This window comes from Gorilla gorilla, chromosome 19, assembly GCF_029281585.2.
Source record: "Gorilla gorilla gorilla isolate KB3781 chromosome 19, NHGRI_mGorGor1-v2.1_pri, whole genome shotgun sequence".
In the NCBI taxonomy this organism is placed as follows: Eukaryota; Metazoa; Chordata; class Mammalia; order Primates; family Hominidae; genus Gorilla; species Gorilla gorilla.
Genome location: NC_073243.2, coordinates 27,029,240 through 27,043,305, shown reverse-complemented (window position 1 = coordinate 27,043,305; position 14,066 = coordinate 27,029,240). Strand labels below are relative to the sequence as shown.

At 40.1% G+C, this 14,066-nt stretch overlaps 1 protein-coding gene across 1 annotated transcript in view; it reads right to left on the bottom strand.

Annotated features, from left to right (window-relative positions):
- DNAH9 (dynein axonemal heavy chain 9) overlaps positions 1-14,066 on the bottom strand; it is a 372,401-nt gene that overhangs the window by 217,708 nt on the left and 140,627 nt on the right. Inside the window, exons 30-33 of the mRNA XM_031003344.3 lie at positions 11,281-11,419; positions 8,551-8,838; positions 5,870-6,080; positions 644-771 (exon numbers count right to left, since the gene is read on the bottom strand). Coding sequence (XP_030859204.3) covers positions 644-771; positions 5,870-6,080; positions 8,551-8,838; positions 11,281-11,419 — 766 coding nt within the window. The remainder of the gene's footprint in view (positions 1-643; positions 772-5,869; positions 6,081-8,550; positions 8,839-11,280; positions 11,420-14,066) is intronic.

The window sequence follows — 14,066 nt, the reverse complement described above, 5'->3', positions numbered from 1 at the left end:
AACCTCTGCCTCCAGGTTCAAGCAATTCTCCTGCCTCAGCCTCCTGAATAGCTGGGATTACAGGCGCCTGCCACAACGCCCAGCTAATTTTTTGTATTTTTCGTAGAGATGGGGTTTCACCATGTTGGCCAGGCTGGTCTTGAACTCCTGACCTCAGGTGATCTGCCCGCCTTGGCCTCCCAGGGTGCTGGGACTACAGAGTTTTCATTGTTTATAAAAAATAAAATAGCCTCTCAATGGAACAATATTTGCCACCATGAAAGATGTTTGACAGGCTTGGAATGTTTCTGATCTTCAATATCCTTATTCTAGTAAAGCATAAAAAGAAAAAGTAAAAAGATGTGAATGAATGACTTAAGACTTCTTTGAACTCTAAATACTAAAGAGTCTATGTGCAGAACATTCTGATGGAAATTATAATAATGCCAAAACTGGTGTGAGCCATGGCAGTACCATTGATGTAAGCAAAAGTTGCTACTGGGAATTTATCAGTGCAGAGATGTGTGGTGAAGATGCTGATGATAGTTCCTTACTCTGAGCCAGCCATCATGTGGAATCTAGATTTGCAAGTATGCCTGCCACACTGGATGACTGGTTTCACAGGTGATTAGAAATGATCTAGGGATATCCCCCAATTTCATACCTTGTTATCATCCATGACAGTATTCAGGGATTCAATCCACATTGGATCTATGTCGCCATCCAGTAAAATCCACTTGGGCCCATCATGGGTGATGTTGGCAAGCTCCCGCATGATGGAAGAGAACAATCCTAAAAGGAACCACTGATACCTTATTTTCCATTTCTTCATTAATCCTCTTTCACTTAAACATAGCTTTTCCCCTTTAGCTACAACACACAGAAGGGGGCGTACGTGGAACATGCAAAGGCAGATCAGACCTGGTTTTATTTTTATTTTATTTTACTTTTTTTTTTTAGATGGAGGCTTGCTCTGTTGCCAGGCTGGAGTGCAGCGGTGTGATCTCAGCTCGCTGCAACCTCTGCCTCCTGGGTTCAAGAGATTGTCCTGCCTCAGCCTCCTGAGTAGCTGGGACTAGAGGTGCGTGCCACCATGCCCAGCTAATTTTTTTGTATTTTTAGTAGAGACGCGGTTTCACCATGCTGGCCAGGATGCAGATTTGGTTTTATATCTTGCTTTGCAAAAACCTGGCAATGCCCAAGGTGCATTCTCCCTGTGCTTTAGTCTAACTTTTCATAACATTAGCAAGAACAAGAACAACTCCTGATAGTACAAGCTTTTTAAGTGACAAAGTGGATCATTACAGCAAGTAACTATGACATGATGAAACTACATCAAACTTTTTAAGGTAGAGTTTTCATGCTTTGTAATTGCAGTCTTGGCGAATCTTGCCAAACACAAGCTTTGGAAAGCGGCCCATCTGATTCTAATTGTCATTACCTGAAATTTATATATTAACTTGGGCAGAATTGATTTTTATGATATTAAACTTCCCTAGTTAATAGTATGGTATGTCTGTTCATTTATTCACATATGGCTTTATGTCCCTAATACATTTTTACAGATTTTAAAATATGTGTGTTTGGTTAAATGTGTTCCTAAATATCTCATGATTTTTATTGCTACTGTGAAAAGAATTTTCTCCTCCTGCACTTCTATTTTTAGTTGACTCTTGCCAGTATTGAGAAAAGTTACCAAATTTTGTGTATTTATTTTATGTTCAGTTGCCTTTAATGAACTTTCTTATTAATTCTAGTAATTTTTCAGTAATGTCTAATACATTTTCTAGGTATAAAGTTGCATAATAAACAAAACAATAATTTCTCTCCTTTCCTCTAATTTTTTTTTCTTTCCTCCAATTTATACCATCTATTTCATTTTCTTGTCCTATTACATTTTCTAGAACCCCAATAAGCAATAATGTTGACAATAGGCATCCCTAACTTGTTCCTTATTTTTCATGGAAATTTACTGTATCATTATTGAGAATGACTTTGTTTTCATTTCAGCTTTAGGTACAGAGCATTTATTATATTTTAGGGGTTTCCTTCTATTCCTACTTTACTTAGAATTTTCTATTAGGAATGAATTGCATTTTAAGTATCTATTTAGTGATCAAATGATTTTCCCCTTTAGTTTGTTAATGTTTTATGTTAATACTGTTAAAAACAATTGCTCTATCCCTACATTCCTGGAATAGCTTTTACTTGGTCAAAGGGTATTATTTTTGAGATACTGTTTGATTCTCCTTACTGATATTTTATTTAGAATATTTGTGTCTATATTAATGAGTAACATTGGGTTTTTTTGGCTCCACATAAAAGTTGATATTAATATTATTCTTGCTCTGTAAGATAATTTCAGAGTTATCTTTTCATAATTTTGAAATTATCTGTTTTTTGCTCTACTCTTTTTTAACTTTTTCTTTTCACTAGTTTACTCAATTTTTCTGCTTCTTAATGAAGAAATTTTATTAATTTATATTTTGCTAGGGGTTCATTTATTTCTTTTAGTTTTTCAAGTATGTGTCATCAATTAAATATTTTCTTCTACTTTAGTCTTGTCTGTTAATTCCAAATTATATGTATATTTACTCTTTTTTCCCATTAATCACTCTCACAATAGACTTATCTTATTGGTCTTTACAGCGAACCAATATTTACATTTATTTATCTTTTATGTAATCTGTTTGTGTTCCTCCTAGTGACTAATTTCAGCTTTTATCTTTACCAGTTCCTTTTCCATCATTTTCTTGGTGTTTAGTTTGAACAATTTCTTATGATGAATATTAACTTCCTTTACTTCCAGCCTACCTTTTATAATAAAGTGAGTTTAAAAAGTTTTCCCTTAGAGGTTTTAGATGGAGCCCATAGGTTTTCTTGTATGAAGTATTTTTTTATTGCATCCTAGAGAGGTTTGCAATTAAATTTCCTTTTTGATACAGGAATTAAGAGAGCATTTCTTGATTTGCAAGTAGTAAAATCATTTTTGGTGACTTTCTTGCTATTTGTTTCTAATTCTATTCCATTATTATCAGAGAATGTGACCTGTACATTGATATTGTTGAATTCATTATAGCTTTCTCTGTAGCCAATTACATTTTTAATTTTTGGAAATGTTACATGAACCAACCAGGAAAGGAATACTTTCTATTTATGGGATAAAAAGTTCTATAACTTTGTATTATATTGCGTTTGGTGATATAATTGCCAATTCCTTTATGTGCTTATTTTTCTGTTTACTGGAATTAATTTTGAAAATAAAAAACAGATAACAAATAAATAAATAAAACTAAAATAACCTGTTAATTCGTATTCTTTTAAAGTTATCCAAAATTTTTTTTTTTTAGTAGATATGGGGTCTCACTATGTTGCCTAGGCTGGTCTCAAATTCCTGGCCTCAAATGATCTTCCCATCTTGGCCTCCCAAAGCACTGGGATTATAGGAATGAGCCACTGTGCCTGGCCCCTAAACATATTTTAAAGGCTATGTTCCATTTACTTCGAAGTTACCTTGTTCAGTGAACACAGACTTGTGATTATTATATCTTCCTTGTCAATTTTCCCAAATTTAATGTATAAATCTAATAAAATTTTAACTAGAATTCAGACTTAAAAGTTTGAATTATATTATTGAGCTTATATTTAATATGAAAAAAGAAGTGCTTGAGACAAGACAATAAAATTACAAAAGATTACTGAGGAGGGACTTACCTCATTGGATATTAAAATATGTTATAAAATGATTGTAACTGAAATAAAATGACATTAGTATAGGATTAGATAAAGAGGTGAGTCAAACAGAATAGAAAGCCCAGAATCAGATCTCAATATACATATGCAATTTAGTAAATGACAAGCTGGTGTTTAAATTCAGAGGGAAAGGATAGTTTACTTAATAAATGGTATGGTTACAATCAATTATCCATCTGGAAGGAAATAAAGTTGATTCTGTACCCTGCCTCATACTAAGCCCCAACATAAATTCCAGATGGATAAAAAATGTTAATGTAAAAAGAATCTTTTTTGACCAAATTTATGATACTAGATCAGCAGCTGAAGAATTATAAACTAATAGAAATCCCAGATGCTAAAAAGACTAGACAGGCATAATTTCCTTTGTTAAAAAGAGCATGGGAGAATAAAGTGTCTATAGACAAAGAATAGGTTGGGGAAACATTAGCAATGCATGTGACAGATAAGCGGTTAATATCTTTGATATATTAAAAAAACTCTTGGCCTGGTGTCATGGTGGCTCACACCTGTAATCCCAGCACTTTGGGAGGCTGAGGCGGGAGGATCATGAGGTCAGGAGATTGAGACCATCCTGGCTGACACGGTGAAACCCCATCTCTACTAAAAATACAAAAAATTAGCTGGGCGTGGTGGCAGGCACCTGTAGTCCCAGCTACTCGGGAGGCTGAGGCAGAAGAACGGCGTGAACCCGGAAGGCAGAGCTTGCAGTCAGCTGAGATTGGGCCACTGCACTCCAGCCTGGGCGACAGAGTGAGTCTCTGCCTCAAAAAAAAAAAAAAAAAAAAAAACAAAAAAAAAACCTTAAAAATTGGTAAGAAAAACAGGAAATAAAATCACAAAAGAGCAAATTACTAAGATCAATAAGAAGGAAAGATGCTAAGTCTCATTAACAGCAAAATAAAAATTAGACTCTGGTTGTTAAATCCTTGTGTTCTAGACCTCAGATGAAAGCTCCTAAATTAGAGAAATCCAGAGAGTTTGATCCGGATGTGGTCAGACATTGAAACATCAGGAAGGAGCTGAGATTTCCTCATTCCAGAAACTACATAGGTTTTAGAAAGAGGTCCTCCTTATCAGCTCAGGGACCTCTTTTTTTCCCCCTCAACTTTCTTTCTGCTGTCTTCCAGTGCCAAACGACCCTTTACAAGGTCTATTGGTGAAGTTTAGTTCTTTGAAGGTAAGGCTGAGATCAGCACCCAGCAAACACAGGGTTGGGGGCCTCTGAATCACTGTAGAAAGGAATATGGCTCTAGGGGCCCTCTTGAGATTGAACAGATAATCATCAGGGGCCTGGCATGGGCACAAGGTTCTGTAGCATGCAGCTTCCCCATCACTGTTGGGGCAACATCAAATAGGGGAGTCGTGCCCTTTGTAGGATGCCAGACTGCACCACTTCTTTGGGAATGAGCCGTGGGCTTCCCTACCCAACACATACTTGAAGTCTACTGCCAGGCAGCATTAACACTCTACACCACGGCTCGTACTCCAGAGTCAGTGAACTACAGCTGAATGCCTATATTGCTTTATCTTATTTATTTATTTATTTATTTATTTATTTATTTATTTATTTATTTATTTATTTGAGATGGAGTCTTGCTTTGTCACCCAGACTAGAGTGCAGTGGCATGATCTCGGCTCACTGCAACCTCCACCACCCGGGTTCAAGCGATTCTTCTGCCTCAGTCTCCTGAGCAGCTGGGACTACAGATGTGCGCCACCACGCCCAGCTGATTTTTTTTTTTTTTTTTTTTTGTATTTTTAGTAGAGACAGGGTTTCACCATATTGGCCAGGCTGGTCTCGAACTCCTGACCTCGTGATCCACCCACCTCCGCTTCCCAAAGTGTTGGGATTACACGTGTGAGCCACTGTGCCCAGCATGCTTTATCCTTTTTAAATGCACTCTTTAAAAGGCAGCTGGAAGAGGTCCCCAAGGAGGGAGAACATCTGAAAAACTGAAGTTCCCCTGCAAGCCAAAATTGGTTTCTCCCTTTCTACTGGCTTTTTTGTCTCCTTCTGCGGTCCCAAACAGATCAGTCCAATGTTTGCTTCTGCAATTCACCCAACTGCATCCAAGCCCGCCACAGGGACTCTGAGGCTAGCAGAGACTTTCTCCTGGGAGAATCCCACTCTTACCATCCTTCCATTCTCGTGTGGCTGGATTGATGATGCCAAAGAGCTCATCATTTGTGACTGCTTTGGGATTGAGGTCAGTCCAGACGGGGCGCCGTTTCATGATCTGATAGGTCTTGTGCAAGGACCTCAGCACCTGTGACTTGCCAGTACCAGCGCCACCCACCACAAATACAGAGTGCCGCACAGCCAGGAGCTCCTCCAGCTGGACCACCTGAGGAGGCAGAAAATTCAGCCAGAGGGACCAGCCTGTGACTCACCTGCACCCCAACTGCTCTTCTGTGACCCCAGCTGCTGTCTGAAGTGAGACCTGAAGTCAACAGAGGAAGAGTTATCCACCCCAAGATGTCAGGAGGTCTGAAATATAGGGGCAACATGATTCATTTGTTCCTGTATTCATCATTCAGTTATATAATTATTAGTCACCAACCAAGTGCTACAGAGTGTGCCAGGCGAGGGGGATTCAGATGTGATCCTCCTGCCCTCTGTGATCTTAGTGTGATGGAGAAGAAAGTCATGTGGACAAATTATTCTAAGGTAAGAGGATAAGTACTATCTTAGAGGTATTTATAAGGTGCTGTGGAAACAGAGAGGAGGGAACAATTGATTTTGTACACATAACTTACAAGTCCCCACAACTTAGAAGTTCAATAAAACACATAAGAACTTTCAGCTTATTACTCTATTCTTGCTTTGAATAAATTCACTTTTCTTAAGGTTCTCTTTTCTGGGAGACTACTGACTTCCAGCTCTAATTTGAATTGATTGCTTTCTAGGCCTGCTAACGGCTGTCATTTCAGGATTTTTTTTAATGATTCTTGATTTTTTTTGAATCTCACAATATTTTTCTTGTTTTTCATTCTTGTTTTGCTGCAGTATGTCCTCAAGTAACTTACTCAAAAAGGGTGCATAAGAAGTAACATTTATGAGTCTGAGAATATCATGGATGATAATTTGGTTGTATAGAATTCTAGTCTTGAAATCATTTCCCTTAAAAACTTTGAAGGACTGCTTTTCTTATTCTCAAGTATCCAATTTAGCTGACAAGAGATTCTGAGTTCCTTTTAAATTTCATTCCTTTCCTGGATCACTTGTTGATATGGTTTGGCTTTGTGTCCCTACCCAAATCTCATCTCGAATCCCCATGTGTCGAGGGAGGGATCTGGTGGGAGGTGGTTGGATCATGGGGGCAGTTTCCCCCATGCTGTTCTTGTGATACTGAGTGAGTTCTCACGAGATCTGATGGTTTTATAACCAGCATGGTGCAGGGAGGAGGTGTAGCATGTAGAACAGAGCATGGAGTCTGAACTTAAACTTCATTTCAAGCCCTTGCTCCTCCACTTGATTTGTAGCAGATTGTTATTTAATTAGATCTGTGATAAATGTTACAAAGGAAAAATGTACTGTGCAAGGAAGACAAAGGGTGTCTGCAGCTCTTTATTTCCCCTCCACTCTTTCTCTCTCTTTCCTGCTGCCTTGTGAGGAAGGACTTGCTTCTCCTTCACCTTCTGCCATGATTGTAAGTTTCCTGAGGCCTCCCCAGCCATGCAGAACTGTGAGTCAATTAAACCTCTTTCCTAACTACCCAGTCTCAGGTATTAATACACTAGTACTACCTCCTCACTCAACTAGGAGACTTATTCTTTTCTCTTGACTCTTGACTTCTGAAATTGCATTATGATGTGTCACTGCACAGATTCATTTAAAGTCATTCTGTTCAGTACTGTCTTTCCAATGTGGATACATGTCTTTCCAGCTCTAGTTATCTTTCTGTTCTTTTTCTAGAATTCTTACTGGTAACATGTTGGATAACCTAAATTGATTCTCTATACATCATCTCACCTCTCGCACTTTCTGTATCTGTGTGTGTGTGTGCATGTGTGAATATTTTACCATACACACACACACACAATGCATAATACTGCTTATAACTTTATCCTGGGATGTTGCCTTTATCTTCCCATCCTCTCACTGAATTTTGAATGCCATAGATGATACAATTTCACATTTAAAAGAGGTCTTTATAATTCTCCAATAGTGCTTTCTTTGTACAATGGCATCTAATTCTTGTTTGATGGATATTTTTTTAAAATTTCCTTCAAAGACGCTAATTATAACTTTAAAAATATTCTCTTTGTTATTTTCACTGGCTGTTTTTGTTGTGTGTGTGTGTCTGTGTCTGTCCATCTGTCTTTATCTTGCGTGTTGTTGGGTTTCTTCAATATCTGGTAAGCCTCAAGGTTAAATAAGGAGCTGTGCTGTGTTTTCCAGGAGGCTGGGAGGGGTATTCTCCTCTGCTGGTTTTGGGTGTTCTCTTTTGCTGGTCTCTATCCAGGATAGTAGGATTGAGTGGAGGTTCTGTAGATGTAGCCAGATCTTGGCCTCTGTCTTTGTCCTTTCATTTATGGGTGAGTGAGCAGATAGTTGGCATTCAGGCTGAGGTACACCAAACAGAATGGAAGGGCTGTAAAGTAAGGATCCTCCAACTTTCCCTTGTATTCCCTACCATGCATTCCACATTGTGGGTCCCCAGTTAAGAGTGGTTGAAATGAATTGAGTTATTACTAACTAGATACATATTTGCACATCTAAAACAACCCTTTGGATTATGGATGAAGGATAACCCATTATCCTGGACAATAAGTAAGAGATAGAGAAATCCTGGGAGGAAAAACCACATGTACCTTGAGCACAAAGTTGTCCTCAGCCTGGAGCTTCAGATCCACTATCGCCTTCCTAACCAAAGCTTCAAAGTTGGGGTCTCTCCTCCGGGGGACATCCAGGGTGGGAAAGAGGTCCCCGATCAGGCCCATGAAGATGGGCATGTCATCAGTCACAATCTTGGGGATGTTGAAATCCCTCAAGGAGCGCATCAGGATCTGGTCCTCAGGCCGGTCAGGGTCTCCTCTCTTCAGGGATCCTGCCACCACCAGTACGGACTTGATGGCCCGTAGGCCCCAGTCGTAGTGATCCTGTGGGCAGTGTTAGATCAAAGTGACAGAGAGACAGAACACTATGTGCTGGGGTGAGTGTCTGCAGAATCATAGATATCCTATGAGCATTAGGTCACCTCTGAAGCCTGGACAGAGACGTGGGAAGGGATGACTTAGAAAATCATGATCCCAGAATTTAGTTCCTGGTCTAACACTTGCTACTTTTCCAAGTTGTGATGACAGCAGGGCAGACACAGAACATACAAATGATGTGGGGGGTCAGAGAGATCAAACAGAACCATTTTCAAACCTATCTGGCTACTCTTTGCACACTCAGCAGGTAGAATTGGAAGGGCTGTCAAGGAGGGAGCCATGTTAACTCTTAGAGATGGTAGACGCTGAGCTTACATGTGCCACCTTGGAGGCCTTCACATTCTATGGGAAAAGAGGTTTAAAGAATAGCTGGTCACAGTGCTGCTAGTAGGGTCTGTGGGAGAGTGGACCACACTGCTGATACCAGGCTTCAGGTGGCAGCATGGTGTGGGAAGGAGCTGTAGTAGGCAGAACAGAGCACGGAGTCTGAACTCAGACAGACTTCTGTTCAAGCCCCAGCTCCTCTACTTGATTTGTAGCAGATTGCTACTTAATTAGAGCCATGACAAATGCTACCAAGGAGGCCAGGTACGGTGACTCACACCTGTAATCCCAGCACTTTGGGAGGCCGAGGCGAGTGGATCACAAGGTCAGGAGTTCGAGACCAGCCTGGCCAATATGGTGAAACCTCGTCTCTACTGAAAATATAAAAATTAGCTGGGGTTGGTGGTGGGTGCCTGTTATCCCAGCTACTCAGGAGGCTGAGGCAGGAGAATCGCTTCAACCTGGGAGGCGGAGGTTGCAGCGAGCCGAGATCACGCCACTGCACTCCACCCTGGGCGACAGAGGGAGACTCCATCTCAAAAAAAAAAAAAAAAAATGCAGCCAAGGAAAAATGTGCTGTGCAATGATGACAAAGAACACAGCGGCTGTACCCAGGATATGGATCAGACTTCCCTAAGGAAGTGGCATTAAAGAAGACCTTGAAGGAGTAGAATTCAGTCAGGCACAGATGAAAAAGAAGTGCAGTCAAGGCAAGTGAGAACAGGATGTCCACAGGCTCAGGTGAGAAGACAATCAATTTCAAGGAACTCAGAAAAGATCAATGGAGATGGAGCATCACACGACAGGGAGAGAGCTGTGAGCCGCTGCTGTTGAGGTAGGAGGAGACAGAACACCCTGCAGTATTTAGCAGAGAGTGATAAGGACATTGGTCTCTATCTTGGGACCAGTGAGGAGCGTTTTTAAATAATCACTCTAGCAAGTGGCTAAAGAACAGATCTGAGGAATTAGAAAAGAGGTAGAAAAACTAGTAGAAAGGCAATTGCAATAGTTTAAGCAAAAGATATGGGTGCTTGGAACTCAAGTGGTAGCAATGAATAGGGAAAGGAAATGAGACTTGTCTGAGAAATAGACAGAACATAGAATCATTAAGGGTTCATTTAAAATTATATATAGGGCTAAGGAAGAGGAAATGGTCCAGGGTAACTCCCAGGGTCCTAGAGTTAGCAAATGAGTGAATGAGGGGTCAGCATACTGAGGCTGGGAACACAGGAGAAGGAAGCTTGGGCTTAGAGCTGACGGAGATCAGCTTTAGACATGCTGAGCTGGAGGAGTTTTTAAACACTCGGGGGAGCTGTGGTACAGATCATTGAATGTACAGGTTTAGAGCTCAGAAGTGAGGTTTGGGATAAAGCCGTAAAAGTGGAAGTCAACGTTGGGAAAGAACCTAGAGAGGGGATACAATGAGAAAAGTAATATGAGGAAAACAGGATTTTCTGCATCTTGGACAGACTCCACATGGCTGAGAGAGCCTGTGTTATGGCAGTAAAGGTGATCAAAACAAGATAATCCCAAAGCTCATTGGGGACAGCCCAGGGAAGCTTGGTCATCTATCCTTGACAAAAAGAAATTCTCCATTCAAGGCAGAAACCTTGCAGGTAATGTTTTGCTAAGGTGCAATTTTTCTGTGAATTTCCTCCTGCCTTAGGTGGAAGCTACAGGTAACGCCAAGCAACTATGAGAAGCTCAAAGCTGGTTAACACCTAACCTGCTTCCCTAACCCTCCTCATCTATGTCCCTTCAGGTACAGACCATTTCCTCCAGGGGTTTTTATTGGCCACTGTAATGTCTCTCATGGGACGCTGGTGTCTGTGACGTGTTGCTAAGTATTCTATTACAAAATGGAGTTTTGAGGTTAATTTTGAAAACTGCAGAGCTAAAAAAGTGAACATAGATCATTATTATGGAAGTGTTCAGAGGTTTCGATATGCTTATGGGTACAGTGACTTTCTATGAGAAAGCTTGAGTATGTTTTCCTAATACATTTGTTCCAGAACGTTTCCAGAGGCATGGTGCTTGGTTGTACAGCCTCCCTAGAGATCCTACCTGTTTGGAGAGAAGCTCTTTGCACAGCTGGTAAAGAGTGATGAACTTTCTGGCTAATGACCGGGCTTCAATGAATCCTTCTGCCACCAGCATGATTTCACAGATCAATTCAAAGTCTGGAACCACCATTGCACAAGGCCTGAGTATAGAAAGACAGAAGGCCCAGTCAGTTTCCCAAGTACAGTGTTGAAGAGGAGACTGCGAGAAAATAGGCACTGGCCGAGATCACACATGGAGGCATCTGTGAGTGCAAAAACTCATGGAAAGACCTGAGCCATTATTTCATCTAAGACTTTCAATTTATTCTATGTGCTGCTGCAGTTAGCATGAAGACTTTCAACTTAGAGATGAGTTAGCTAAGGATAAAGGAAATGAAGTCGGCTTCTTAAGGGGCTGGATAATGTTAGCAGGCAGGGGCAGACTTGGAGCTACCACTCAAGTCTTGTGACTTGAGTTCAATGTGTCTTACACAAGGCATGAATTAGTAAAGCAAATTGCCTAGAATAGATTCGAGGCTTAGAATAAGGAATTGAGTTTCTCTGGGTATCTACAACAAACTGAGAGTTCCCCTATTCTTCATCCTCAAAATGTGTGTCTCCTCTAATCCTAAACACCCAGGGCTTATCCTGTACTTATTTGAACACAAATGTAAATTTCTCATGATGAGGCCTAAAGTATGTATTAAGTGGGTCCAAAAGTAATTGTGGTTTTTGCCATTACTTTCAAGAAACTGAGAGTTCCCCTATTCTTCATTCTCCAAATGTGTGTCTCCTCTAAGCCTAGACACCTAGGGTGTATCCTGTACTTGTTTGAACACAAATGTAAATTTCTACTGATGAGGTCTAAAGTATGTATTAAGTTGGTGCAAAAGTAATTGCGGTTTTTGCCATTACTTTCGATGGCAAAACTGCAATTATGTTTGCACCAACCTAATACTTATTAACCCTATCTTGACACAGAATGGCATATACAATAATACAGAAAGGGATTTATAGAAGGCTTTGTTATTTTTTTTCCTCTGGCACTAAAAACATTTGATTTTAAAATTACTTACATTTTTTTAATTTGTTGGGTATGTAATAGGTTGTTACATTTCTTTAATTGCATTTTCCCTATACTGATATGAAATTTTCAAAAACATTTCATTCGAGCACATTTTTTTCTTGAAATATTTTACATTGTATTCAAATTCAAAGGAGCAACCAAATGCTTAAATTCTCAAAATTATTTTGCAACCTGAACATATGGGTAAAATATACATTTGTACAACAGAACACTATGCAGCCATGAAAAATAGTGGTGTGAAAGGAAAATTATATAATGACACAAAGAAACATTAGTTAATGAAAGTAGGATACTAAACTATATATAGTCTGATCCCAATTTTGAAAAAGAAATGCGCTACTGTTGCAGTATTGGAAAAAAAAATGCCAAATGGTTACACTGATTGTTCCTGGATGACAGGACTGGGGGTGGGGAGGAGCAGGGGCTCTGGGTTCAAACTCTAGCATTCTGCCGCTTACTAGTTGGTTCACTAGCTAACCCTAGTAACTAGGGTTACTACCCTGAGCAATTTGCTGAATGCATCTGTTTCTTCACTAAACACTGGAGAAACTAGTACTATCCACCTCATAGGGCCTTTGAGAGAATTAAATGTAAAAGTAGATGTTTGTACTTACTATTTTGAAAAATATGTTTATTTCCAAATTTCCTTCTATGGGTATGTGTTATGGACTAAATGTTGTGTGCCCCCAAAATGCAATGTGATGGTATTTGGAGATGGGCCTTTGGAAGGTCATTAGGTCATGAGGGTGGAGCGCTACCCAGAGAGCTAGCTCGTCCTCTTTCCTCCATGTGAGGATACAGCAAGAAGGTGGCCGCCTGCAACCTGGAGGAGAGCCCTCACCAGAGCCTGACCGTGCTGGCACCCTGCTTTTGAACTTTCAGTCTCCAGAACTGTGAGAAATAAATGTCTGCTGTTTAGGCCACCCAGTCTGCAGTATTTTTATTATGGCACCCTGAACTGGCAAAGACAATTCCAGTCAGCAAAAAAATTCAGCAAGAAAAAAAGGTAAGAAAGAATTCTTATCTGGGTGATCACCTACTTCTATAATCATTTGTAACACAAGGCTTATTTAATAATTACTTTGTGGAAACAAATGGTCAACAATGCAGTTTTCTGTAGCACCCGTTTAGACAGCTTGTTGGCATTCCAGCAGCTCTTGCTTAACACAGGGACCTGGCTGAAGAGGGAGAAGGCCCCGTCACTCCAACGACACGGGAATTTGCCATGACTGAGAGAGTGAAGCACTCAGGGAGCTGCCCAGCGATCTCCTATGCCTCTGGAAATCCAGTAAAGTGTTGACAACCTCTCCGGACAGACAGGACTGTGTTTCTCAGTCCAAAAATGAGACAAAACAGTTTTGTCATAGCACCCCACAGTCTATCTCACTTAGATAAAAGTTCAGTAACCAGAAGATCAGAAGCCATGAAGCATTCTTCAGTTTTCTCTTTGTTGGGCCAACTTTTCTTTTCTGGAAAAAGAATGCAGCCTCCAGCTACTGCGATGAAATGTATTTGTGTTTTCTTATCAAAATAAAGAAGAGTTTAAAATATGGCAATGTCCACCGGTAGCAACGGTGAAATAAAAGAGGTGCTCTCATGCGTCGCTACGAGGAGTATAATTTGGTACTACTTTTTAGAAAGCAATTTGGCAATGTGTATCAATCAAGAGCCTTAAAAATGTTTCTACCTATTAACACAGTAATTCCACTTCTGGGAAGCTA